This window comes from Delphinus delphis, chromosome 6 (assembly GCF_949987515.2).
Source record: "Delphinus delphis chromosome 6, mDelDel1.2, whole genome shotgun sequence".
Lineage (NCBI taxonomy): Eukaryota > Metazoa > Chordata > Mammalia > Artiodactyla > Delphinidae > Delphinus > Delphinus delphis.
This window is the reverse complement of record NC_082688.1, coordinates 1,395,638-1,422,343: the sequence shown is the minus strand read 5'-3', so window position 1 is coordinate 1,422,343 and position 26,706 is coordinate 1,395,638. Positions and strand designations below refer to the sequence as shown.

The 26,706-nt window shown below is 60.3% G+C and overlaps 1 protein-coding gene across 2 annotated transcripts; it reads right to left on the bottom strand.

Moving 5' to 3' along the window:
* Positions 1 to 636: 636 nt before the first annotated feature.
* On the bottom strand, positions 637 to 25,480 carry SNAPC4 (small nuclear RNA activating complex polypeptide 4). Of its 2 annotated transcripts, none has more exons than XM_060013777.1 (22): positions 25,347 to 25,480; positions 24,375 to 24,421; positions 22,903 to 23,070; positions 22,651 to 22,776; positions 22,071 to 22,149; positions 21,562 to 21,643; positions 20,501 to 20,605; positions 20,341 to 20,413; positions 19,977 to 20,141; positions 16,846 to 16,993; positions 16,602 to 16,708; positions 16,394 to 16,488; positions 14,236 to 14,330; positions 9,823 to 9,902; positions 9,057 to 9,512; positions 7,611 to 7,854; positions 7,097 to 7,167; positions 6,450 to 6,554; positions 5,711 to 5,738; positions 3,173 to 4,788; positions 1,892 to 2,022; positions 637 to 1,012 (listed from the first exon to the last, which is right to left on the bottom strand). In XM_060013777.1, the coding sequence occupies exons 1-21, from the start codon at positions 25,474 to 25,476 to the stop codon at positions 1,900 to 1,902; spliced, it is 4,143 nt and encodes a 1,380-aa protein (XP_059869760.1). In that variant the 5' UTR covers positions 25,477 to 25,480; the 3' UTR covers positions 637 to 1,012; positions 1,892 to 1,899. The 2 variants fall into 2 exon arrangements, with proteins under 2 accessions (XP_059869760.1, XP_059869761.1); XM_060013778.1 differs by having other exon boundaries at positions 638 to 1,012; positions 24,358 to 24,421; positions 25,347 to 25,422.
* Positions 25,481 to 26,706: the final 1,226 nt, after the last annotated feature.

Genomic DNA, 26,706 nt, shown 5'->3' with positions numbered 1-26,706 from the left:
AATAACCATCATCTTAAATAACCCACAGCCCAGAGGAGATCACAAGGAAACCTGGAACTGGTGAGCCCAGTACCAGAGGCACAAAGTGAAACACACACACCCACGTGGCGAGTCAGCCTGTGGCTGTGTGACGTGACGTGGGGTGTCTGGGTGCGGGCAAAGGGGAGACAGGTGACCCCAAGTGACTGCTGTCTGGGGGGGCAGGACACACGCTGGGCACACTTGTCCCATTTCTCTGTGTTGGAAAATTTCCCTAATAAGGTGAAAGCAAAGGGGAGCAGCGTGCAGGAACAAAGCTCCAGGAAAGCCAGTGTCTCGGAGGTGTAACCGAACCCCCACACCCGCGCTCCTTTAGGCCGGAGGGACAGAGAGGCCGCGGGGGTTCGGCCTCCTGCCAAAGAAACGCCTGCACAGAATCAAAAGGGCACTGGCCCGGGGCTGCCGTGGGGGCTGTGGGTACTCAGGCTGCCGCTGGTTCTGGGGACCCGCCTGGGTCGGCCTGTGTGGTCTGGATGGCAGAAGTGGGCCCGCCCCATGCCTGCGGCGGCACCCGGGTGGGCGCTGGGCTGCCCTTCCGCTTGGAGCAGCCCCCAGCCTGAAGGCTAGAGCCACAAGTGTTTCTCGTGAGATGGGTAACGCTCTGTTTCTCCCCCTCCACAGGCCCCTAGAGGCCAAGCGTGCAGGGGCTCCGTGGACCCCAGGGCCCAGCTGGCGCACTCCCCACACTTCCAGGGGTGGCCCAGTCCCTCTGCACACCGCCCAGTACCTCAGGACGAGACCACCAAAAGCACGTGGCTTGCTTTTAATTAAAAAACAGGACATTTCTTCATTCCTCCCGATATCATGGTTTGCACTCGGGGACCAGCCGAGCCCATCACGACGCGGCCGCTGTTGGCAGAGCCCTTCTGCCGCGGGCTGGGTGCCGGCCTCCCGGGGTGGGCAGGCTCGCTGGGTCCAGCACGAGCCCCACCTCCTGTCGGCAGCAGCAGTGGCTGTCCGGCCCTGGGAAGTCCTGGAACACAAGATCACCCCGATGGCAGGGGGCCCTCACCCCAGCCGGACCCCGCGGATGGGAACGCAGAGGGACAGCACTCTGCCTCGTGGGGCAGGGCGGGCTGGAGTGAGGCCTGGCTGCCCCCCTGCGGTCCGCGGAGCGGGCCGTGCGGAGGACTGGCCCTGGAGCCTGAGTGGGCTCTAAGCAGGCCCACCCCAGGCATCCCCTCTGCGGTCCCCCACCCACCCAGAGCTCCTGCTCCGGCTCTAGCCATCTAGCCCAGGACCCAGAACCTCCCACAGCGCAGCCCGCGCTGTGCTGAAGGACCCAGCTCCTGCCTCTGCGACAACCCCCCGACCCGGGTCTCGGCATGTGAAAACCGACCATGCTGGGCCTATCTGGTGCCTGCTGTCTGGGCACTGGGGACCCCATGCTTGCCCTACGGGCTCACGTTCAGGGGAGACAACAGACAGATACATGGATGGACCACGTCAGGCGTCAGGGACGGGCAAGCGCCACAAGGACAGACGGGCACTGGGACAGCGATGCCACCTTAGGACGGTTGGGGAGGGCGTCTCTGAGGAGCTGACCACCGAGCAGAGACCCGGATAGAGAGGTGACAGCCTTGCAGACAGACGGGGAGAAGAGTCCCAAGCAGAGAGGACAGAAGTGCCAAGGCCCCAAGGCACACGTGGGCCGGCAGGAGGGAAGCAGCAGAGGCTGGGGTGCGGAACCCAGTGGCAGAGGGGAGAGTGAGGGAGGGGAGGGTCTCCGAGACCCGGCCCGCAGTGGCCTGGTTATACCACACCCCACCCCGCGTGACAACAAGAAGCTGAGATGAGCTCCTGAGGCCCCGTGTGCCCGGCGCAAAGCTGAGGGAGGGCCCGGGTCCCTCACCCTGCCGTTCACTCCAGCCTCCTCCGCTTCCGGGCATGCCGGGCATGCCGTGTCTGGAGCACGTCAAGCTCATCGGGACTGTCCGGGCAGGAGGGGGCAGAGGCCTGTCCGGGGTGTGGCGATCCCTGAAACTAAGTCCAGGCAGAGAAAAAGTGACTCTCCAGCCAGGATGGGCAGGGGAGGGGGTGGCGGCAAGGGACAGGTAGCTCCTTGGACTTGTCCCCGCCGAGATGGGACAGGAGGTGCTGCCTTCCTGGGGTCACATGCGGGCTCTGGCTTTCCGCTGACCCCTCTCTCACTCGGGGGCTCCAATCCCCTCTGAGCAGCCCCCCTAGAGCCAGCCATCTATGCCACGGTTCCCCCAAACTGGGCTGGCCGGGCAGGGATGGAGGACCACGGAAGGCTGCACACACTGGGGGGGACAGCGAGCCTTTTGCCCTCAACACCTATTTAGGGCCCAGCAGTGTTTTGCCTTTGCTTCAGTCCAGAAGCCCCCCCCGGACTCCTAAGGCCGTGCTCCTGGGAAGGAGGGGGGCCGGGCCGGGCCGGGCCGGGCCGCGGGCAGGTGGGACTGGCACAGCTCAGCGACAACCCCGCCTCCCCGGCCCCGGCAACGCATGAGGGCGGCCCCAGGCTCGACCAGGCCAGCAGCGAGGCCACCCTGCGAGAAGGCGAGGGACTGCTTCTGGGGATTCTCTGGGGGGTCACCACCTGCTCGCTGGACACCACCTGCCAGGGACCTCAGGGCCCTCCCTGTCCTGAGGCGACCCGGCTCTCCTGCTCAGCCCAGGCAACAGGGACTAGGGGCTCCCTGGGTGCACGGGTCAGGGGACACCTTCACACGTGTGTGCGGCGGGTTTCTTGTCAGGTAACAGTTACGGTGGTTTTGCTTCCACAGCTTAGAGAACTCTGCACGTGGACGTGCTGGAGTCGGCAACTGGACGGACCCCCACGAAGTGCAGGCGCACAGACAGCCCCCCAGGGGTGCGCGTGTGAGCGTGTGCACGCGCGGGGGCATGGAGACTCCTGGGGACGAGGCCTGGGTGGCGGGACCCCCATGCCGGCAGTGAGGTTCCTGCCGCCGGAGTCCGCGTGTGTGGGGTGCACAGAGCAGCCTCTTCCTCCGCAGAAACCAGCCGCTGGCCCCCCTGCCGTGACCTCCCCCTGCTCCCACCCCCCGTGCTCCGGGCGGGGGCCGACACCCACAGGGGGTGAGGCGCACCGGGGGATGCGGACGGGCGTGGGGAAGGGGGCGAGGGCTCCACGCCTGCAACCACCTACCTGAGCAGGCATGGCGGCCGCCTGCGCACCGCTGGCTGGGTCCCCCGGCTGCCCGGCCACAAGCTCTGGCTGACCCGGGCTGCTGTCATCACTGTCGCTCTCGGGGCTGGACCTCATGGCTACTGACAGGGTGGTGGGCACGCCGCGGGGGGACAGGGTGGCCAGGAGTGCGGGGAGGGCGAAGGCCGCCAGGAAGCGCACCCGCAGCAGCATGTAGGCCGGGCTGTCCCGGAGCTGCTCGCGCACACGCCCCAGCGAGGCCTGCAGGGCTCCGGCTGCCCCGCTGGGCACCAGGGAGGCGGCTCTGTGCTCCAAGGCCTTCTTGCGGAGCAGGAGGCCAGACAGTGTCCGCAGGCTGCACAGCGTGGGAGGCTGGTAGGACAGCCTGCTGCCCAGGGGGGGCACACGTACCCCCCGCTGCCCCCTCAGCCACTCCCGCACAGCTGCCTCGCCCTCCTGGGAGAGGAGGCGCAAGTCCAGGGCCCTCTTCTCAGGCCTGCGCCGGGGCGGGGGTGGCCCCTCCAGGCCCGAAGGCCTCCTGGGCTCCCCTGGCCCTGAGGTGGTCCCGGGGGGCTCCGCTTCAGAGCCGTCAGCCAGGGGCGTAGCCTGGGAGGACGTCCTGGGTACAGACGTCTCTCCAGGGGCACATCCCCCAGGGCCATGGGCCATGTCCACCTCCGCAGGGCTCTGGGACGTGGGGTGCGCCGGAAGGGTCAAGAGCTCTGTCCCGGAGGCAGGGTCTGATTCTGTGTCCGTGTTGGTTGGGGGCTGCCAAGGGCGGCCCTGCCCAGGGAGCCTGGGGCCCTGGCCTGCCTGAGTCGCAGCTGGGGAGGGCAGCAGAGTCACCGATAGCCCTGGAGGCTCAGGAGTCCCTGCTGGCCTCGGAAGGCCCACCATCGCCTGCACAGGCACAGAGAGCAGCCCCTGGGCTGTGAGCACCCAGGCGACAGGCAGAGGGGTGCTGGCTGCCGTGTGTGCACCCAAAGCTGGCGTCAGGCTGAGGGGCTGGACAGGCAGCCGAGCAGGGCTGGGCGCTGCAGTGAGAAAGGGCGGTGCCTCGGGCACGCCCTGCTTCCGGGACGTGGCCGGGGCCTGAGACTGTCCGAGACTGCTTGGCCGGCAGCTCACAGGGACCTGGCCGGGGCCCAGACCTGGGACCCTGGAGGCAGCAGGGGCAGCCGGGGCCTTCGAGGCTCCTGTGGAGGCCGGAGCGAGGGCCAGGGCTTGCAGTGTCAGGGGTCTCTCCTCCGCGGCGGAGCCCCAACAGCCTAACGCACTCGAAGCGGCCGCCACGGGGCCCCCAGGCCCAGACAGCACGGCACCAGAGACTGGGGGGCCTTGGGGGGCCAGCGGCTGGAAGACCACAGGAGAGGAGACCAGCAGCTGGGGCAGGAGGACCGCGCGGCCCTGGGCAGCCTTCCTGGCTCGGGCCTCCCGCAGCCGCTTCTCCCGAAGCAGCTCAGACACAGTTTTGGGCTTGGGCCGGGGTCCGGACGGAGCCGGCGGGGGTGCCTGCGGCGTGGACTCCGCGTGGCAGGCCTGCGGCCCTCCACTCCCCATGGGGCAGGTGCTCTTCTTCGCAGCTCCTCGGGCCGGCACACTCTGGAGGAGGCAGCCTGCAGGGAGGACAGGACACTGACTGACGAGCTCCCGAGATAGGACGCGTCCCAGGGGAAGGGCCCTCACAGTGGGCAGCTGCTGGGCCTGGCATCTGGGCCGAGAGGGGCACATCAGCCTGGCCGCTCGTCCCCAGACCTCCCCTCGCACGGCACCCCGAGCCCCCATGCTCCTGCCCCAACCAGGGTGGGCCCGGGAAGAAGGCCAGCCCACGACGGCCCTGTGCATCAGCCCTACATCTCAAACACCTTCCAAACAAGGACTACTGGCTACACTGCCCTCCTCCCTGCACGTCACCTCTCAGGACCCCAGACCCTCGCCCGATTCTGCCGGTGTGGGCAGACTGATGGCCACAAGCAGGAGAGGCCCGTACCAGATGCTGCCCCACCAGCCCCACCAGCCAGGCCTCCTCCCTGAGGTGGCATTCAAACGGACCCACCACAGGACGTCCCTGGTGGCACAGAGGTTAAGAATCCGCCTGCCAATGCAGGGGACACAGGTTCGAGCCCTGGTCCGGGAAGATCCCACGTGCCGCGGAGCAGCTAAGCCCATGCGCCACAACTACTGAGCCTGCGCTCTAGAGCCCACGAGCCACAACTACTGAGCCCACGTGCCACAACTCCTGAAGCCCACGCGCCTAGAGCCCGTGCTCCGCAACAAGAGAAGCCACCGCGATGAGAAGCCCGTGCACCGCAAGGAAGAGCAGCCCCCGCTCACTGCAAGTAGAGAAAGCCCGCGCACAGCAACCGAGACCCAACACAGCCAAAAATAAATAATAAATTAATTGAAAAAAAAAAAACCAACAAAGAAACAAAAACGGACCCACCACGAGGCACTGAAATCCAAAACCTGTAACAGGTCTGGCCCTTTCCCCACTAAACACAAACCACCCAGATAAAGGGAGAGGCAGATGGGCAGTACCTGGGGTGTTCTGGGCACTCGAGGGTACCTGGAGAAGAAACCAGAGTCAGCGCTTCAGGAAAGTTCCCAAGGGCCCAGACCCACTTCTCCACCCCCACCAAGACCACCATCAGCCTGTCGCCCCGCGCCCAACGTGACTGCACCCAAAGGCACCCTTGGGAGAGCTCATCTCGGCGGGGTCAGGGCTGTGTGGGCTTTGCAGGGAGAGGCAGGGGACCTGGCTGTCCAGGCAGGAGGGCACGGGCTCCGTGGCCTGGATGGGCCACCACAGGACTGTATCTGGTCCTCCGACCAGCAGCATTACTTTGTCACTTCCTCCCGAGGTGGCCGGGCTCAGGGACACAGCCCCCAGCTGCAAGACTCAAGGATTTGGCCACCGGCAGCAGGCTGCCACCCCAGCGGGGCCAGTGCCCAGGGCAGCGGGCGCCCAGTGGCCCCCACGCTCCACCCAGGGGAGGTACGGCCAAGCGGGAGGAGCACACGCTGTGCAACCAGGCGGGCCTGATGCCAGCGCAGCCCCTGCAGCCCCTGAAGTCGCCTCAAAGCCCCTCCGGGCCCCAGACACCCCCGGGAGACGGGCAGACGCCTCCCAGGAGCGTCTCGGGCTGTCCCCGGCCTGTGGGGACCCGGAAATGCCTCTCTCCCCAGCTAGACAGGCGCCAGCTGTGCCGCTGGGACGGGAGGGAAGGGTGGCGGGAACCAGGGAAGCCCGTGCCTGGCCCTCACCCTCACTCCTTACCTGCAGGAGTGGCGAGTCCCGGGCACCAGCCCGGAGCAGGGCGGGCGGCCGGGCCTTCCTCTCCCGAACGACCTCCATGCAGCCAGCTGTGTCGATCTGGAACAACTGAGGGACGTGGACACACACCACCACGTGACAGGAGGCCTTCCTGCCCATCCTGAGGCCCCCCGCCCCCCTGCAGGGCCAAGGCCATGAGGGTGTCCGTGGAGGGACTCAGGCCAGCGCTGGCCGCAGCTGCTCTCGTGGAGCAGACCCAATGCCCCAGAGGCCTGGGCTGGGCCCGCCCGCACAGCCCCTTGAGGCTGTGGCCACGTGGCTCAGGCCCTAGCCAGGACTCGGGTTCTCCAGGCCGCCTCAGTGCCGCCACCTTCCTGCCCTGACCCAGCCCCTCGGGACGGCCAGGCCCCCCTTCCCCTCAGCGCCCAGCCCCTCCCACACAGGGTTTAGCTGGCGCGGCAGGGCCGCCGCCCCGTGGTGCCCCTTCCACGCTGAGTTGCGCGCTGAGAAGTGTGGGCCACGGAGGAGCCATTTTGAAGGATCCACCACTTTAAAAGGCTGGACTTTAAGTGAATCCACCACAAACTTCAAAACTCCGCCAAAAACGCAACGCACAGGAGAAAAGAAGGTGTGCGTCGGTGGCTTCTTACCTGAATGAAGAGGGTGAACACCGGGGTGCTGGCCAGGTGGGCGCCCTGCAGCTGCCTCCTGATGCCGTCAGCTGAAGGGGACAAGGGCACGTGTGCACAGGGGCCCAGAGAACCCACACCCCGCTGCCGCCGCGTCCAGCCAGGAAGAAGGGCGAGGACCTGCTGGCGGGCTGGCACGCACTCCTGAGCCCCGAGCGTCCCGCCCCCCCAGACAACGTGACCCACACGCGGGCACCGACGCACTCAGAACCCCGGGAAGATGCGCCCGCTTAGGCCTGAGTGTCTGCTCACTTCCTGAACCGGCCACCAGGTGCTAAGCAGAACGGGAGAGGCAAAACCAAACACCCCCCCCAGGTCGACACCGGGCTGACGGTACCCTTCCCCGACCCCCCTCCCCGGCAGGGCAGATGTGACCTCCATGTGCCTGCAGGTCCCCTCCAGCCCCCCTCCCCGACCGACTCTACCCCTGGGCCCCACGGGAGGCTCCCAAAGGGAAGGGGCCCCCGGGCAGTACCTCGACTGTGCGCCACGGCGGGCCTCCGGGGACTGCGTGGCAGGATGACCTTGCCCACCCATGGGCTCACGGCCGTCAGAAGCTGGTGCTCAAGGAGCCTCCTCTGCAGGGCGTGTCCCTGGCGCCGCTGCCCGGTCCTGTGCCACAGCGGCCGCACGCAGGGCCTGGCCCTGCCACTGCCACCACCGCCACCAGGGGTGGGCCCCGGGGCGGCGCTGCGCAGGTGCGGCTGCCTCAGCTCCTTCTGTGGGGAGAGAAAGGCCCCTGGGGCTCCTGGCCAAGCTCCGCTGCAGGGCGGCCACGCGCCTACCCTCACCGTCCTCCACTCTTGCTGGGTGCCGGAGCAGGGTACGGGTGGGAGACGAGACGGGTGGTGGGCACCGGGGTGGTCTTGGCGGCCTGGGGCGCCGCACCTGGCACCAAGTGGCCACGTCGGGCTGAGCACCTGCAGCGCCATCTCCAGGGGCCCCGAGTGGACGTCCCCACCCTGACACGCACGGCTCCCTGCCCAGACCCCAAAGCGTCTCGCACCCGCGCCCTGGGCCGCTGGGAAACACTCTTTGGAGTGTGGTGACCTCAGAGGAGGGCAGGGGGGTCCCTAAGGCCTGGCTCCAAGAAGCTGCCCAGCTCGGCCACACCCAGGACTAAGAGAGTCCCCGTTCCTCCGGGCAGCTCCCTGAGCTGATGACACGACATGCCTGAGACAAACCCCGGGGCTTAAGGCCCTGCAGTCACAGACTCAAGGAGAGACGATCCCACGTGGCACGGGGGCCGTGGCGTCCACTGTCCCTGGTGTCAGAGAGGGGGCTTCCAACCGCGCCCAGCACAAAACAGCCGCCCCAACGTGGACGCCACCCAAACGTGGCCAGAGCTGTGTCTGGGCCCAGGACCTCAACACATCCACGGACACGCCCACGCGTGACCGGCTGAGTCAGACCGGAGCAGGCGGACAGTGGGACCCTCCACAGGGGCCTCCTTGGAAGCAGGGCGACCGAAGGAACAGCTCCTCCTCGCTGAGCCCACCTCCTGCCCCACAGCTCGGGGCAGCACCCACCCTGTCCCTGCAGCTCTCCCACGGAGCTTGGAAAGCAAGCAAGCTGGGGGATTTCCGGGCGGTCCAGTGGTTAGGACTCAGCGCTTTCACTGCCGGGGCCCGGGTTCAATCCTTGGTTGGGGAACTAAGATCCCACAGCTGTGCGGTGTGGCCAAAAAAAAAAAAAAAGCAAGCAACAAGGTGGGGAGTGGAGGGCCGGCCCCAGGAGCAAGCTTCTGCCTGGGCAGCTCTCCGGAACGAGTGCACAGGCCAGGAGTGCACACCGCAACGTGCAGGGAGGAGGCGTCTGCTCCCACACCCAGGGCACAGCTGCGCGAGCCCAGGCCATCCCCATCCCTGAGCGCAGCCCTGCTGACCCCAAGCAGGAGAGCTCCCACCCGCCCATGGCCTACCTGGTGCGCAGGCCCCGTGGAGCTCGAGGGGCGAGCGTCCGTCGAGCACGGGCATCGGATGCCCCTCAGGCTGGTGCTCTGGGTCCCGGAGGCGGCCCGCGCCTGGCCTGCCGGCTCTGCTGGGGCTGAGGCCGTGGTGCAAGCTTCCCAGCGGCCACCCTGGGCCGGGTCAGAGCCCTCAGGAGGGCGGGGGCAAGCACCACAGGGTCCTGGCCAGCTCCCGGGCCCCCCTCCCCACAGCTCCCTGGCGCTCTGCCGGGCAGGAACCCACAGGTCCACGTCAGGCACCACATGCTGTGCTGGCAGCAGCGCCTGGCCCCCCGTCAGGGCCCCCAGCGCTGCCTCTGGCTCTGAGTCCCCGCTGTCCCCACTGCTGGCGGTGCTGCTGTCCCCGCTGCTGGAGCTCCACCGCGTCTTGCGAGGGGGCCGCCGCCCCCGCCTGCGCCGCTGCTGCTTCTGTAGGGGGAGGGCTACTTAGAGGTCCCAGCCCCCCGGGGCTCAGCGACAGGGGACAGTGGGCAGGCGGGCCAGGCCTCTGGGGAGAGGCCTCGAGTAGGTGCGCCTCCAGGGGGCCAAGGGGGCCGGGCGTGCTGGGTGGAAGCGCCCTCCCGCTGCTCTGAGGACGGAGGCCGAGCTCCCTCTGCCCTCGGCCGCCTGGAAGGAGAGACGCCACGGCCGGAAACCAGAGGCCCCCATCCTCGCCCGCCAGCCGCCCTCCCCTCATCCTGCCTGCGGTGGCGCTGGCCCCCGGGGGCCGGGGCCTCACCCTGACCAGCATTTTCCACTTGCTCAGGCACTGGGAGCCCGTCCGATGGGGTAGCTCAGAGGCTATTCTTGCCCAGTGACCTACAAGAGCAGAAACAACACGGAAGTTACTTCTTACGAACAGGCTTGGACAACACAAGCTTAGCAGCTTGGAGAAGAGGGCTCCTCTCCGCCGTACGCTGGCGGCCCCTCTAGCGGACTCGCACTGTGTTCCGTCAGAACCCTCGTGCTGCTCCCACACCCGAGCAGCTCCGTGAGAGGATGGGTGTCTGACTCTCAACGGATAGCCAGCCCGAGGGGAGTTCTAGCAAACGCACAACCATGAGAAAAAAGTCACCCATGTTTACGTGAAACGGCCCTTGAATATCTGCTATTCCAGGCTTCTAAACCAGACGTTTCCAATTATTCGGTGTTTTCTGCCAGACAGTGCTGGTGGGGCATTGCTTCTACGGGGCAGTCGGACCGCGTGGGACAGAACCCTCCAACCTGGCAATGCTACACCTAAGGATTTCCTCTAAGGAAATACTAACAAATATAAACAAAGACTGAGCCACTGAACCCTCAGCTCGTTCCACCCCCGAAACAAAAAATGAGGAGCAATTTAAACGTCCATTAACCGAAAATTGATAGAATAACCTGTGTACTATTATCCAAGGAAATATATCACGATTACTGAAAATAACACTAGGACGCAGAACGTGTACAGACGTAGAGAAATATTAGTAACAGATAACATAACGACACATCATAAAGCAAAAAATAGCTGCTCAATTAAAAGTGGAATGACTCAACTTAAATAAGCTGGTTCTTCCTAGGAAAGCCACCTGCACAGGGAAGTACCGGGCAAGTGCACGCCAGCAGACGGCGGCCACCTCTGGAGACAGGAAATGAGTTACGTTCCTTTCCTTCTTTTCATACATCTCTGCTTCTAAATTTCCTATAATGAACATGAATTAGTTTGTAAAATGAAAAAACCACCACCACCTGCTGAGATGATGAAAAATGGGGCAGAACGGGAATTCCCTGCTGGTCCAGTGGTTAGGACTCTGCACCCTCACACCGAGGTGCGGTCTTTGGTCGGGAAACTAATATCCCACAAGCTGCATGGCGTGGCCAAAATATTAAAAAAAACGGGGCAGAAGAGCTGATGACCAGGGAGGCAGCCTGGGATGAGAGCAAACCACAGGCCTCCAGTGGCATCTGCAAAACTCCACCATGAACTCAAAGCTGTGAGAAGCCCTCGGACAGCAAATGCATCAAGAACTCACCAGAGATGCCAAGAGCACGGAGTAGGGAGACCCTGAGCTGACCTCCCGGGGACACGCCAGAAGTACAACTACTCACAGAGTTAGCGCACGTGAGAATGGCCTGAAGGCTAACGAGATATTTTCCACAATCGAAGGCACAAAGAAGAAACCAAAACGGGACGGGGAGGAGGGGTAGAGACGCAGGGCAGTCAGGATGCACACCTCCGGGTCAGCAGCCCACAAACGGGAGGAACATCACCATCACAGAAGTCTTTCTCCAGGAGCGTAGGGTCTGAGCCCCACACTGGGCTCCCAATCCTGGGGGGTCCTGCACCAGGAAGACGAGCCCCTAGAATATTGGGTTTGAAAGCCAGCAGGGTATACACTTGGGAGAGCCAGAGGGCTATGGGACACAGAGACTCAGCTCTTTTTTTTTTTTTTTTTGCGGTACATGGGCCTCTCACTGTTGTGGCCTCTCCCATTGCGGAGCACAGGCTCTGGACACGCAGGCTCAGTGGCCATGGCTCACAGGCCCAGCCGCTCTGCGATATGTGGGATCTTCCCGGACCGGGGCACGAACCCGTGTCCCCCGCGTCGGCAGGCGGACTCTCAACCACTGCGCCACCAGGGAAGCCCAAGAGACTCCGCTCTTAAAGGGTGCACTCAGAATCTTATGTGAGACAGCGGTTTGCAAGGAGCCTGGGTCAGACACGCTTGCTGATGGTGGAGAGCCTCCCAGAGAGGCAGGAGGTAAATGGAGCTCCCCCTGGGGCTGGAGACGCTGGTGGCAGCCATTTTGGGGAGCCAGGTCCACTGCAGTAACACCAGTGCTGGTGGGCGCCATTCTGGAATCCTCCCTCTAGCCTATTAGCTCTGGGGACATGGCCCCAGCCGGCAGAAGCCCTGCTCCAAGCACCGCTCCCCCACCCCGGACATGCAGCCAACCACGCAGGAAGCCTACCCTGCCCTGCAGCAGGCCCACAGCCGTTGCACCAGGGCCGGCCCCGCTGACCAGCACCACAGTAGTTGACCCTGACACAACGGAAGGGCCCACAAAGCCCATGTAGGGGCACCCCTAGAACACAGAGCTCTGGTGACCAGAGAAGACTGCACTGCTGGGCCCATAGGATGCCTCCTACACACAGCCACTTCTCCAAGATTGGGCAACCTAACTGACCTAAACACAGAAACAGACAGAGAGAATTAAGCAAAATGAAATTGACAGCAACCTAATAGTAGTAGGGGACGTTTAACATCCCATTCACATCAATGGACAGAAAAAAAAATCAGTAGGGAAGCACTGGCCTTAAACGACACGTGAGACCAGATAGAATTAATAGATATATACAGAACATGTCACCCCCAAACAGGATACACGTTCTTTTCAAGTGCACATGGAACATTCTCCAGCATAGACCACATACTAGGCCACAAACAAGTCTCAATAAATTTAAGAGTAAAATCATATCGAGCATCTTTGCTGACCACAATAGTATGAGACTAGAAATCAACTACAAGAGGGACTTTCCTGGTGGTCCAGTGGCTAAGACTCCATGCTCCCAATGCAGGGGGCTGGGGTTCCATCCCTGGGCAGGGAACTAGATCCCACATACACGTCGCGACTTAGAGCTCATGTGCTGCAACTAAAGATTCCGCGTGCCGCAACTAAAAAGATCCTGCATGTCACAACTAAAAAGATCCTGCATGCCGCAACTAAAAAGATCCTGCATGCCGCAACTAAAAAGATCCTGCATGCCGAAACTAAAAAGATCCTGCATGCCGCAACTAAGACCCGGCACGGCCAAGGTAAATAAATAAATACTACAAAAAAAAAAAAAAGAAAGAAATCAACTACAAGAAAAAAACTTTAAAAACACAAACATGTGGAAGCTAAACGATCTGCCACTAAACAAACAATGGGTCACTGAAGAAATCAAAGAGGAAATAAATACCTGGAGACAAATGAAGATAGAAACACAAAGACCCATAATCTATGGGATGCAGCAAAAGCAGCCCTACGAGGGAAGTTTATACCAATACAAGCCTATGTCAGGAAACAAGAAAAACCTCACGTAAAAAATCTAACTTTACACCTAGAGGAACCAGAAAATGAAGAACAAAGCTCAAAGTTAGTAGAAGGAAGAAAATAATAAAGATTAGAGTGGAAATAAATGAAACAGAGATTAAAAAAATAACAGAAAACAGTCAATGAAAGTTAAGTGCTGGTTCTTTGAAAAGATAAACAAAATTGAGAAACCTTTAGCCAGACTCATCAAGAAAAAGAGGGGGCCCAAATCCATAAAGTCAGAAATGGAAAGGAGAAGTTACAACCAACACCACAGAAATATAAAAGATCATGTAAGATTATTACAAAAAATTATACACCAAAAAACTAGACAATCTAGAAGAAATGGATAAACGCCTAGAAAAACACACTCACCTAAGAATGAGTCAGGAAAAAACAGACAGTATGAACAGACTGATTACCAGTAATAAAAGTGAATCAGTAAAAAAACAAAAAATAAAACAAAACTCTCAACAAACAAAAGTCCAGGACCAGATGGCTCCACAGGTGAATTCTCCAGAACATTTACAGAGGAGCTAACACCCACATGTTCACAGCAGCACTATTTAAAACAGCCAATATACGGAAGCAACCTGAGTGTCTATCGACAGATGGATGGACAGACAACAATAATGAAAATGTAGCTTCTATACATACAAGGGAACACTGCTCGGCCATGAAAGGAAAAAACAGAAATCTTGCTATTGGCAACAACACGGATGGACCTAGAGGGTGTTAGGTCAAGTGGAATGAGTCAGAGGAAGAGTGACTGTACTTGTGCACGGGGTCTAACACACAAAACAGACAGACGCCAGGCCCGCAGATGCAGAGAACAAATGGGTGGTTGCCAGAGGGGAGGGGTGAGGGGTGAGGCCAAGCAGGTGAAGGGGATTAGGAAGTAGAAATCTCCAGGTACCAAATAAATAAGCCAGGGGGTGCTCTACACGGGAGAAGAAACATCGTCAATAACGTTATAACAACTTTGTACGGGGACAGATGATTACTAGACTTACTATCATCACTCCCTGACTCACGCAAATGTTAAGATCACTATGTAGTATGTATGAAACTAAAAAAACCAAAACAAAAAATGAGAACTTACCGACACCATATTTTTCTATTAATTCAATTAACTTTTCCTCTTCTTTGGAATTCCATCGTCCCTTTTTCAAGCCAAAATGTAACCTTCTGAGATACCTGAAAGCAACATAAAAACAAAGGGACGTTTTAGAAGCCAAGATGGCCTCCTGCTGCCGCCCTGCCATCTGCAGTGGTTTCTAAGCTATGACACCCAGGGCACAGGCAACAGAAGAAAAATACAGGCAAACTGGACTTCAGCAAGATAAGAAACTTGTGTGCTTCAAAGGTCACCATCAAGAAAGCGAAAAGACAACCCACAGACTGGGACAGGGAGGGTATTTGCAAATCACGGATCTGCTAAGAGACTTGTATCTGGAATACATAAAGAACCCTTATAACTCCATTTTTAACATGGGCGAAGGACAGAAATAGCTGTTTCTTCAGAGAAGATACACAAATGGCCAAACACAGGAGAGCCGCTCAACACCATCAGTCTTCAGGAAACGCAAACCAAAATCACAGGGAGATGCCGCTTCACTCCCACCAGGATGGCTCGAACCACAGGCAGTAAGTGTTAGTGAGGGTGTAGAAGCCTGGGAGCCTCCTACACTGCCGGTGGGAATGGAAAAGGGCACAGCCACTTTGGAGAACAGTCACGCCTCGAAAGTTAAGCAGAATCACCATGTGACCTAACAATTCCACTCGTAGGTGTAGCTGAGAGAAACGAGTACGTATGTCCACACAAACACTTGTACACAAGCGTTCATGTTTCCACGGTTCGCCCATGCCGTAACACCTATCAGAATACCCCTCATTTCTAAGGCTGAAGAGCATTCTAGTGTCCATACATTAGAAGCGCATTTCGTTTATCCGCTCATCTGCTGACGGACACTCGGGTTGTTTCCACCTTTCGGTTGCTGTGAAGAGTGCTGCCACGAACACGGGCGTACAAATTTCTGTTTGAGCCCCTGATTTCAATTCTTTTGGGTACTGGGTGGAATTGCTAGATAATGTGGTACTTCTCGGTCTATCTGAGGAATCTCCACACTGTTTTCCCAAGTGGCTGCACCCTTTCATACGTTTTATGATCCCACCACCAGTGCACAAGCGTTCTAACTTTTCCACATTCTCTCCAACACTTGTTATTTCCTATTATCTATAAACATTAGCTGTCCTTAGGTGTGTGTGGTGGTATCCTGCTGTGGTTTTGGCTTGTATTTCTATAATGACTAACCGTGTTGGCATTTTTTCATGTGCTTAATGGCCATTTGCAAGTCTTCTTTCGAGAAACGTCTATTCAAGTCCTTTGCCCACTTTAAAAAAAATAAATTTATTTATTTATTTATTTATTGGCTGCGTTGGGTCTTCGTTGCTGCATGCAGGCTTTCTCTAGTTGCAGCGAGCGGGGGCTACTCTTTGTTGTGGTGTGTGGGCTTCTCACTGCGGTGGCTTCTCTTTGTTGCAGAGCATGGACTCTAGGCGCGTGGGCTTCAGCAGTTGCGGCTCGCGGGCTCTAGAGCGCAGGCTCAGTAGTTGCGGCGCACGGGCTTAGTCGCTCCGTGGCATGTGGGATCTTCCCAGACCAGGGCTCGAACCCGTGTCCCCTGCATTGGCAGGCGGATTCTTAACCACTGCACCACCAGGGAAGCCCCCTTTGCCCACTCTTGAACTGCTGTATTTTGGCAGGGAACAGCGTTTCTTTGTGGGGTGATCAAAACGTTCTAGAATTGACTGTGATGATGGCTGCACAGCTCAAGAAACACAACGAAACCCACAGAACCGTACACTTTAAATGAACGGATTATATGTGAGTTACAGAATAAAGGTGTTAAAAAGAAAAAGAAAAAAAAAAAAGCGAGCCAAGAAAAGGACGAAGCTGCAGCTGCCTGCCAGGAACCTGCCACCAGAGAGCTGCGAGAGGAATTCAGACCACGGGGCTCAGGGAACCTGCCAACCAGGGGGTCTCAAAGGATGTCCAGCTGAGCCTGCACACAAGCCTGGTCTCAAAAAGAAGCCGCCCTGCTTCCTAAGCAGGTGAGCCCTGGTACGCCTAGGCCCCAAGGCCACGGCCTCCCCCCTCCGCCAGCAGATGACCCCGGGCCAGTCTCCCAGCCCGGCCCGCGGCCCACACAGAAGCAACCCCAGCAAGGCCTTCCCTTGCCCAGCGCTGTCCGACTCACCGATCTCGGCACTGGGCATCGCTCCTACCCGGCACCTCTTCCCGGATTTTAAACCAACCCTGCTCCCCGTACTTGGCAACTGCCCGAAGCAGCTTCTGCAGAGAGAGGAGCGCACAAACGGTCCCTCTGCTGCCACAGTCACGACCTCCCCAGGCCCAGTTCAGTTTTAAACTCCAGGCTCCAGCTCCCCTGGGTCCTGCAAGCGTACCGCGTCTTCCTCTGGGGCCCAGAGACCCTTCTTCAGGCTGGGGTCCAGGCTCTTGGTCCAGCGGTAGATGAGCTGCATGGAGTCCCTCCCCTCCATGTAGTAGACGACTGGGGACAGAGGGGCTCTGTGGGTGCCACGCTTCCCGGCCGCCCGGGACGACATGACCCCCACTCCGCCCTGCCAGCTCGCGCAGCTGTGACTAGGGCACGGCCGGGGGCTCCGCCCTCCCGGGCGCGGGACTCACTCCTCCGGTAGGGGATGTGGCTGCCAACGCGCATCTCCTGCACAAGCTGGGTGAGCACGCGGTCCTCCTCCTCCGTCCACTCCCTGCGCTTCAGGGCCGGGCTGTGCTGCTGGTACTTCTGCAGGCACTGGAAGGCACTGCGGCAGGTCTGCCAGGGCCAAAGCACAGAGCGGGGCAGCGGGGGGGGTTACTGGCACTCGCCACGCACGGGGGATGCCCAACTGCGAGCCAGGCCCCTGGGGGACAGTGGAGAGTGCCCCCGACAGAAGGCTCGGGCCCACTAAAGAGGGTCCCCAACACTGGCGTATGAAAGCAAGTACGTCCACAAGCTGTCAGAGCTCCCCATTTATGTGACACCAAAACCACACTGTGAACTCAAATTCCCAACAGAGGCCTCAGGTCAGCCAAGTCTACGTGCGAAGGATTCCTGCGAGGCATGTGCCGGCACCGTGGCGCGGACCCTGGAGCCCGGAGGCGGTCTCTGCGACGCCTCCATCGGGGTGGCCGAGCGTCGCCCGTGCAGGGGGCTGGGGGTTGGGGTTCTGGACAGTCCCTGGTGTGGCATCTGCGTCCGGGACACCCTCGCAAGGAGAGCGCCAAGGTGACGGGCCCCGGCTTCCACCAGAGTTCCAGCTGAGCACACAGCCCCCAGTCCCCGCCGCAAACATTTTTGCCCAAATCTGCCCCCTCACTCGTCTCCTACGGGGAAGGGGTTTTCCAAGAGCCAATGAAGGCGGTGTGAACTGTCTTCTTTCCCAGAGCAAGCTCTCTGGTTACAGAGCACAGGGTGGGCAGCCTCCTGCAGTCTGTTTAGCTGAGGTGTGCAGGTGGTGAGGCCTTTGGAGGCGCAACACGAAAGGCACGACCCACTAAAGAAAGAGCTCGTGAGCCGGACGCCATTAAAGTTGTAAACTTCTGCTCGACGAAAGACGACGTCGAGAGAATTAGAAGACAAGCCACAGACTGGGAGAAAATGTTTGCAAAAGACACATCTGACAAGGACTGATACCCAAAACACACAAGGCACTCTTAAAACTCAACAAGCAGAAAATGAACTACCCGAATGATAAATGGACCGACAGACACGTCACCAAAGACGATACACGGATGGCGAGCACCATGTCGTAAGTCACCAGGGAAATGAAAATTAAGGTGAGGCCCCACTGCGTCCCTATCAGAATGGGCAAGATGTGGACCCGACAACACTAGATGCTGGTGGGGGCGTGGAGCTGCAGGAACCCCTGTCCGTGGCTGGTGGGGACGCAGGTGGTGCAGCCACGTTGGAAGACAGCATGGCGGCTGCTTACAAGCTAAACGTGATGATCCAGCAGTCGTGCTCCTTGGTATTTACCCAAAGGAGGTGAAAACCTCTGTCCACCCAGAAACCTGCACGTGGGTGTCTACAGCAGTTGTATTCATAACTGACAAGGCCTGGAAGCACCCAAGATGCCCTTCAGCAGGCGAATGAAAAATAAACTCCGGTCCATCCAGACAATGGGATATTATTCAGCGTCAACAAGAAATGCGCCACCGAGCCATGAAGAGACACAGAGGAATCTTAGATGCACGTCCATAAGTAAGAGAAGCCAATCTGAAAAGGCCACGTGCTGCATGATTACAAACACGTGACATTCTGGAAAAGGCAAAACTACTGAAACGGTAAACTGAACGCTGGTTGCCGGGGGGTGGGGGAGGAAGGGTGCATAGGTGGAGCACAGAGGACTCGTAGAGCAGTGAAACCCTCCTGTACTAGACGATAATGGTGGGTACGTGTCATTGTACTTCCGTTGAAACCCACAGAATGTGCAAACCCCAACGTAAACCATGGGGGATCACGACACGTCAACGTAGATCTGTCCTTGGTAAAAAAACGTGCCACCTGGTGAGTGACGTTCCTGACAGGGGAGGCTGTGCACATGCGGAGGCAAAGTGCACGAAAGACCTCTGTACCGTCCTCCCCATTTTGCTGTGAACCTTAAGCAGCTCTAAAAAACGGTCTGGGGATTCCCTGGCGGTCCAGCAGTTAGGGCTCCATGCTTTCACTGCAGGGGGCACGGGTTCAATCCCTGGTCGGGGAACTAAGATCCCGCAAGCCGCACGGTGCGGCCAAGATACACAAAAAAAGTCTTAAAAAAGAAAAACACTAAGGAACTAAAGACATCAAGGGAATCCTCTGGCAGTCCAGTGGTTAGGACTCAGCACGTAGAATGATTCTTCTAAAGCCTGACTTACCAAGCAAATAAAAGCTAGTGTACCAAGTCGCACAGCAGCTAAATGTATACAGCAAAGCTGTGAGCGACACGAGGACAAATCGACTTTTTAACAGTTATGTCAGGCTTCATCCGAGTTCCGTCAATACAATTCTTCCAGAGAGCAAAATTCAATAATATAATAAGCTCCATTTAATAGGCTTATACGGGAACCCAGACTCTCAGGGCAGAGGGCACGCTTTTGTTTCTGAGTGGCTTTGGTCTGCTGCAACCACGTGCTTGGCCACAAAAGTGAGAAATTTAAAAAATGGAGATGTTTACCGACTGCATTCTCAGGTCATAAAATTCAAACTAAAGAATAACAAAAGGGATTCCAACACACCTCAGTATTTAAAAATGAAAAAACACATTCCTACGTAAGCTAAGATCCAAAGAGGGCATGAAAACTGAAATCACAGCCACTCCAAATTCGATACAAGGAGACACTCCACACCAAGCTGTTCTCAGAAAAGCAGGCCTGAAATGCCTCCATCGCTAAAGACAGAGGGGAGAGAGCTCGGTTCTCGCCTTAGGAGAGGAGAAAGATAACAGAACCCACAAGAAACCAGGAAAAGGTTCTTCTCAAACACCAAAACAACTAGAGAGAGACAGGCGGGAACTCGGGGAGGGAAAGCATTTGGACGGAGCTCAAAGGCTGGTCTGGGATGTGGGTGGAAGGCACGTGAGCTCTCAGAGAAGCAGCGGGGTCTGAGGAGCCTCCGAACTCCGCCTGGGGACGCGTGGAGGGGGCACCCTCCCCCAGGGCCACACCCTCGAAAGCGTCAGGAGGGAAACCTCCGACAGCTCCAGGGGACAACCCTGGCTGCGGCGCGACGTGCAGCCCGAGGAGCCCCGCCCCCGCCCGGGCCCTCCAGCCCTCACCCCCAGCTCATCGGCGATCTTCTGCCAGTGCAGGTGGCCGTGCGCGGCCGCGATGGCCTGCAGCTGGCCCAGCTCGCGCGCGCTCCACTCCTGCTTGTTGATGGCCGGGTGCTCGAGGTTCTGCCAGAAGCTGCGAATCTCCTGTGCGCTGCGGCTGCCCTCGAACTGTAGACGGAGGGGCCTGTGTGCAGGGCTCGGGGGGCTGAGACGCGCCAGCAGGGAGAGCCCCGGAAACCACCCCACGCTGTGGACGCGCACCTGACCGGAGAGGGTCACGGCAGGTCTGGCGGCCACGCGGGTCTCGGCCTCGCTGCCCGGTGCCGACCCCCACCCCAGCTCCCGGGACGGAGCCGCCCCAACTCACGTTGACGTTGGAGATCTTCTCCCAGTCGTGGTCGTCCAGCCTGTTCCCCAGCAGGGACTCCTCGGGCAGCTGACTGGAGGAAGGGGCCAGGGCACGGGGTCACGTCGGGCTGCCCTCGGCTCGCCCCGCATGACACCCTCCCCGGCAGGACCCCACTCACTTGATGTCCCGCACCTCCTTCTCGGCCTCCCTGGCCTGCTTCTCCAGGATCTGCCTCTCCGCCTCGCTCGTGCTGCTGCTCTGTTTCTGCTGCAGATACTCGAGCCTGAGGAGCAGGAAGAGGCAACAAGGTTACCGACGGTGCTGCTGTGCCCCGCGGGGGCACGTGGGGGTCTCTGGGGCTAGCTCGGCCTTTCCACACATCCGGGACACACCCCGAAGAGCTGGCCACCCCATACCACACCACGCGGCACGGCGACGGGCAGCACAGACTCGGCGCGGGGTCCAAAGGCGAACCCCGCTGAAGCAGATGAGCTGCGCACTCTCTGTAAGCTGCCCTGGGCCTCGCGCCCGCAAAGAAAGCAGCGGCCCTCCCTCTGGGAGTCACGACGGTCACGCTGGCGGCCAATGTGGCGATGCTGATGTGGGTGACGCAACACTACCGGCGCCCCACGCCCCAGAGCTTGTGTCCTAGCTCCCAGCCCTGCGCCCCGCACACAGCGAGGCCCTCCAGACATCCTGACCCTCACGCCCAGCACCGAGGCCGGAGCTGCAGTTACCACTACAGGAAATAACCGTTTCCAGAACAGGCCGAGCAGAAAACCCAGCTCTGCTACAGCCCGAGGAGCGACCCAACTGTCACCACAGCCGATCCTGACCCACGCGTCAAGCCGCGAGGCAGTGGGCAGCCCCTGGGACCCCCGGCCCGACCCTCGGTGCTGGGACGCGGCCACGAGACGCCACGCAAGCAGCACACGTGGATGCACGTCTTGCAAATGGTCCTCACTTCCAGGGATGGAAACTGAGGCCCAGGCCAGAGAGAGCACCCAGGTCACATGACTTACACGGCCACCAGGCCTGCCCCACCCTCACGCGCCACCCTAGACGTCCGGCTGCCCTACATGGGAGAAAGTTCAGGAGCAGTGCCACTCCCGCTGCAGCGGAGCGACCCCAGCAGAGCAAGGGGCACGGCTAACGGGGCCTCTGGCCCTCGTGAGCCGCCAGCCTGGACCGGCCCCGCCCGGGGGCAGGCGGCTTCCCATCCCCCGCGTTCAGACTTACTTGAGTAACTTGGGCTGGAGCAGACGCTGCAGGCGGCCGCTCACCACCGACTTTCTGAGCAGGGCCTTTTCCCAGGTCTTCCCTGAGAAAAAAGGAGGAGGATGTGGTTGTGCCGTCCCCAGGACGCGTGTGCCTCGGTCAGACCCCCTCAGCGACCCGCGGAGAGTAAGCGAAGGTGCTGGCGGGCGCCCCGGGACTCTCCCCAGCGTGCACCCCCCAACCCCACTCCTGGGCAGGGCCCCCCGGGGCTGTGAGCTCAGGAACGTGGCGGGAGTGACCAGAGACCGAGCCCAGGGTGGGGGGCTGGGCCTGCCCCTCACGACAGTGTCACCGCAAGGACCCCACCCGGCACGGGAAGAGCAGGGCTTCGAGTGACCAGGCCCAGGGGTCAAGGCCCCGAGGAGCCTGGCGGCCCACGCCTGTGTGGAGGCCTGGGAACAGGCAGGGCGGGGTGAAGGCCCCTCGAGCCCAAGCCGGGCAGGTGCTGAGGTTTGGGCCTGGGCTCTCACACTTGGTCACCAGGAGCTCCTCGAAAGCCTTGATGCCCTGGGCGGCCCTCTCCCGCGTGTCTTCGTTGGCAGGAGGCCCCTGTCGGAGAGTGTCCTGTTATGATGTGGATGGAACTCGGGACTCGGGACCCCGTCCCCCAGCTTCTCGAGCAGCCCGGCCGCGTGTGAGGCCAGGCCCCGGACGCCTGGCCCTCGAGCGCTGCCTTAGAACGGCTGTGGACGCCACCTGGCGGCACACGGCGAGCTCAGTGACTCCACGAGTGCTGACGGGGGGGGGCGGGACTGCCATCAACCACGGGGACACCTCTGCTGCTAGGACTCCACACTCCTGCCCACGCGCCACATCTCCAGGAAACGCCCCAGGGGCTTCTCTGTGCAGCGAGGTCAGCTGCCACCTTCCAGGGGAGGAGACCTGGACCTTCACCCCTGAACCCGGCAGTTTTAATTTAGGGAGGCTGGGGAACACTCTCCCGAAGAATCCAGGGGAAGTCACGACGCCCACCGAGGCCGTGGGGACGAGAGCCCCTTCCCACAGAGCCTGCCCACCCTCCCTGACGAGGGCAGAGCCTGCACCACTCACCACTCCGGTGACCTTGTCCTTGAAGTAGGGCTTCATGAAGTGCCCCATATACAGACTCGAGGGCAGGGTCTTGCTGTCCTTCACTCTGGAGCCCTTGCACCCCACCAGTTCCCACATGACTTCCTCCTGTGGCAGACACAAGGGGCCACCTGTGGGCCAGGCAGCAGTGCCTCCCCTGGAGAGGAGGGGACCCAGAGCCCTGGTCCCGGGAGGCCCGGCTGCAGGGCTTCTTGGGGCCTGACCCCGTCCTACCTGCTGCTCCCGGTTCTGGGCCAGCAGCAGGCTGACCTCCGCCAGCTTCTCCCGGATGACCTCCTGGTAGACCATGTTCAGCTGCAGGCAGGTCTCTGGGTCTTCAGGGAGTGCCTTCTCCCTGGGGTCATCCTCATCATTGCTGGCCTCCCCCCACCTTTCTCCTTCCTGGCGACAAGCGGAAAACTGCAGGTAAGGGAACACTCCCGCACCCTCCGGGCCCCAGTGGAGCTACATTCTGGCCGCTGGGCTGGTGTGAGACCACCCTGACAGAGGACCACACAGCGCACATACACGTTTCCTAGTTTTAAGACAGTTCAATTTATGTGTAATTTCTGGGCTTCCCTGGTAGCACAGTGGATAAGAACCTGCCAACTCAAGGGACGAGTGTTCGATCCCTGGTCCGGGAAGATCCCACATGCCACAGAGCAACGAAGCCCATACGCCACAACTAGTGAGCCTGTGCTCTAGAGCGTGCAAGCCACAACTACTGAGCCTGTGTGCCACAACTACTGAAGCCCACACACCTAGAGCCTGTACTCTGCAACAAGAGCAGCCACCGCAACGAGAAGCCCGCACACCGCAACGAAGAGTAGCCCCCGCTCGCCACAACTAGAGAAAGCTCGTGCACGGCAACAAAGACCCAACGCAGCCAAAAATAAATTAAAAAAATTAAAATTAAAGAAAAAAAAAGTACTATCTAAGAATAAGTTTCAGGTGGCGAAGTGTAACGAAATAAGCAGTTTTCACTTCCTACAATAAAAACTCTGCAAAACTTGGACTTTGTAAGAGGCTCGCTGGCAGCCGCGGTGAGCAGGAACAGGGGCCGCTGCAGCGTTGTAAGACTAAAAACAGAGCCAGCCCCAATGTCTATCTCGAGGCGACGAGTCTCAAAAGCATGGAACTACCGTAAATCCACATCAGAAGGACCACCCAGCTACTAAAAACAGAAGCAATTCTGTTTCTATTGACTTGATGAAAATAACAAAAAGCCAACTGTAAAACCTTTCCGAACTAAAATTACAACATAAGCAAAAGACAGTTAAAGACCGGCACCACCTTTGTGCTTTACTTGCCAGGCGCTGTTCTAGGCCTGGTACGTGTGCACTGACTGGTGCTGTGAGTGCCCCCATGGCACAGACTGGGAAATTGAGGCAGAGAGGTGAATACGGGGCAGGACCCAGGCAGCCCGCTCAGCCTCCCGCGTGTCCGGTCACATCCCCTGACGTCAGTGGAGCCAACAGGAGCTCAGAGGAAGCAAGAGGTGTGAACGCCCGGCTGTTAAGAGCGGTCTATCCAGGGGCAACCTTACTTCCGATGATACTTCGGGGTGTTTCCTCTTTACTAACAAACACGTGTTACCTTAAAGATGCAGAAAAACCAAGACGAGTTCAGGACACCCCCCTCCCCGGACCCCCTGGCAGGGTGGCGTGCCTGCCTCAGCGGCACAGTCACCTCAGGCCAGAAGTTACCAAGGGCAGTGGGCCAGCAGCGTCCGAGTCCTCGTCGGGCAGCGAATCTGCAGGAGCGCAAGCACACGTGTCAGTTAACTACGACGGAGACGGCGCTGGTGATGGGACGCCACAGGCGCCGAGGAGACCGACGGCCAGCACAGCACGCGGCGCATCTCCCAGGCAGACAAGAGAGGAGCGGAGGCCGGGGAGGTCCGGAGGGTGGGACCTGTGCTGCGTGGACCTGCCCCTCCCCGCCCGTGCCCAGTGGCCGAGCACTGCCCATCGACTGTGTGAAGCGGGCACTAGGCCTAGGGCAGGGTCAGCCAGAGGGAGACGACGCCAGCCCAACGCGGAGCGCCGCCGGGCGCGCAGGGACCACGACGGCAGGGACAACCAGGGCAGGCTTCACAGGAGACAGCTCTGCCCTGGGGGAAGTGAAGCCACTCAGAGGAGGGGACAGGACAGGCACAGAGGCCCCGATGCCAAGTGAGGGAAGGCCCTGGTGTAGCTGGGAACCGTGAGAGGCTCGGTTTCAGAGCTGCAGCTGGGCCTGAGCAGGCTGAGCAGGCCGGGGCCCTGGACGGCTCAGCCACTGCAGGCAGGCCTCCAGCCAGAGCTGTGGGGAGGGACACTCAGGGCCCAGGAAAGCACGCGGAGTGGACAGAACAAGAGCCCTGGCAGCAGGGTCCTCGGACAGAGGGCAGCTGCCTGAGCCCAGGGAAGAGATCCATGGGGTCTCAGCGGTGGTGACTGTTCAAGAACGGGGGCGAGCTCAGCCCTGGAACCTTCCGACTGCTGAGGAGGGCAACACGGCCCCTCTTCCCAGGACAGCCGGCTGCACCACGGGGCAGGGTGCTCGCACACAGCCAGCGGGGCCAGGGGCTGACGAGGGAGGGGTGGTAACACACCGTCCAGCAGCACAGCACACTGCGGCCGACCGGAGCCTGAGGGCAGACACAGCTGCTCTGACCTAGGAGCGTAGACACTGACCTGCATCAGAATCCGAGTTGAGACTTGACTCTGAGATGTCCACGTTGATACTCGAGGAGCCGGGATCCAGAATCCTTTCCAACTCCCTGATCTCCTGCGATATTCTGACTCTTTCAGCATCTATATCCATGACGTCTGCCGCCTGCAAAATACGCTATGTTATACACCAAGGGGGTGCAGAAATCCCACCGGCTCTCAGACGCACAGCCCTGCAGGGGATTGACCAAAGCAGGCACCGGGCGAGAGGCTGGGCCCGGGGAGCCCTGGGACCGACCTGACACCCACCTGTGCCCCGTGAACTCCCGCTTTTGCCCTGTCCGCCGCCCTGAGGCTGCGACCAGCACAGTGGGGGAGAGTGATGGACACCAAAACAGTCCAACTGCCACGAAGCCATGAGTGAGCTGGCCACCCAGTGCGTTAAAAGGAGGGCGTGGCGGCAAAGTCACTAGAGGACAAGAATGAGGCCATGGACCCTAGGTGCAGCCGCTTGCCCGCGGCACAGACCTGGACACACAGGGTATTGGGCAAGCGAGCACTGAAATACACGCTGACCAGGTGGCAGGGCTCAAAGCCCTGGGAGGAAGCCCCCTGGGCCTGCTGTAGCCCCAGCATCTAGCACAGCACCTGGCCTTCGGGGCTGTCTGACACTGAACAAACCCTTGCTAAGAAACAGGGACCTCTTTTCTTAGGAACAAGGATGTGGAAAGTCTAAAAAGGGGTCGAAGGTGGGAGAATAAGTGGGCGGCAGGGGAAACGCCAGGGGAACAGAAGCACAGACCCAGGAGCCCAAACCACTCAGAAGCAGCCTCCTCCCGCCCGTGCAAGCCCTCTCCCCGCTGCAGGCGACGGGGGCCTCCACTGCGACAAACAGGGCCGCCGCCAACCAGAGCGTCCCCAGCTCGCGCAGCAGCACAAAGCTGAAATGCAAAGTGTTTATAACCCAGATCGGCTTGAAGCCAGCCGGTCTGCAGAACCGACAGCAGCTCCGGGTGGGCGCGGGGCCACTACCTCCTCGGGCAGCGGGAAGGAGGCCTCCAGGACGGCGGCGCGGTCCCGGCCCAGGGGTCCCCGCGCGTCGGGGCGCCCCGCACGCTCTGACCCCGACGGCGCCCGCTGGGCCCCGGTGATGATAAGCCCCGCGGCGGACCCCGCCGCCTCCCGCCGCTCCTCACCAGCCACCCCCCGGCCCTCGCCCCCCGGCCCTCCCCCGTCGCTCCTCACCTGATCGCAAAGCTGGCGCCCAGCCTCCGCAAACCTCGCTTCTAGCAGCAGCGCTTAGACTGAGCCGCACACCGGAAGTCCCGCCTCCAAGGCCTTGGCGGAGGCGCGGGGCACGCCGGGACGGGGCTCTCGGGCGGGC

Coding starts and splice junctions, on each gene's coding strand:
- SNAPC4 (XM_060013777.1), bottom strand. CDS start 25,476: ATGGATATAGATGCTGAAAGAGTCAGAATATCGCAGGAGATCAGGGAG. Junction 20,142..20,340: donor AGAAGATCTCCAACGTCAAC/GTGAGTTGGGGC, acceptor CTCCGTCTACAG/TTCGAGGGCAGCCGCAGCGC. Junction 6,555..7,096: donor TGTTCACCCTCTTCATTCAG/GTAAGAAGCCAC, acceptor CACGTCCCTCAG/TTGTTCCAGATCGACACAGC.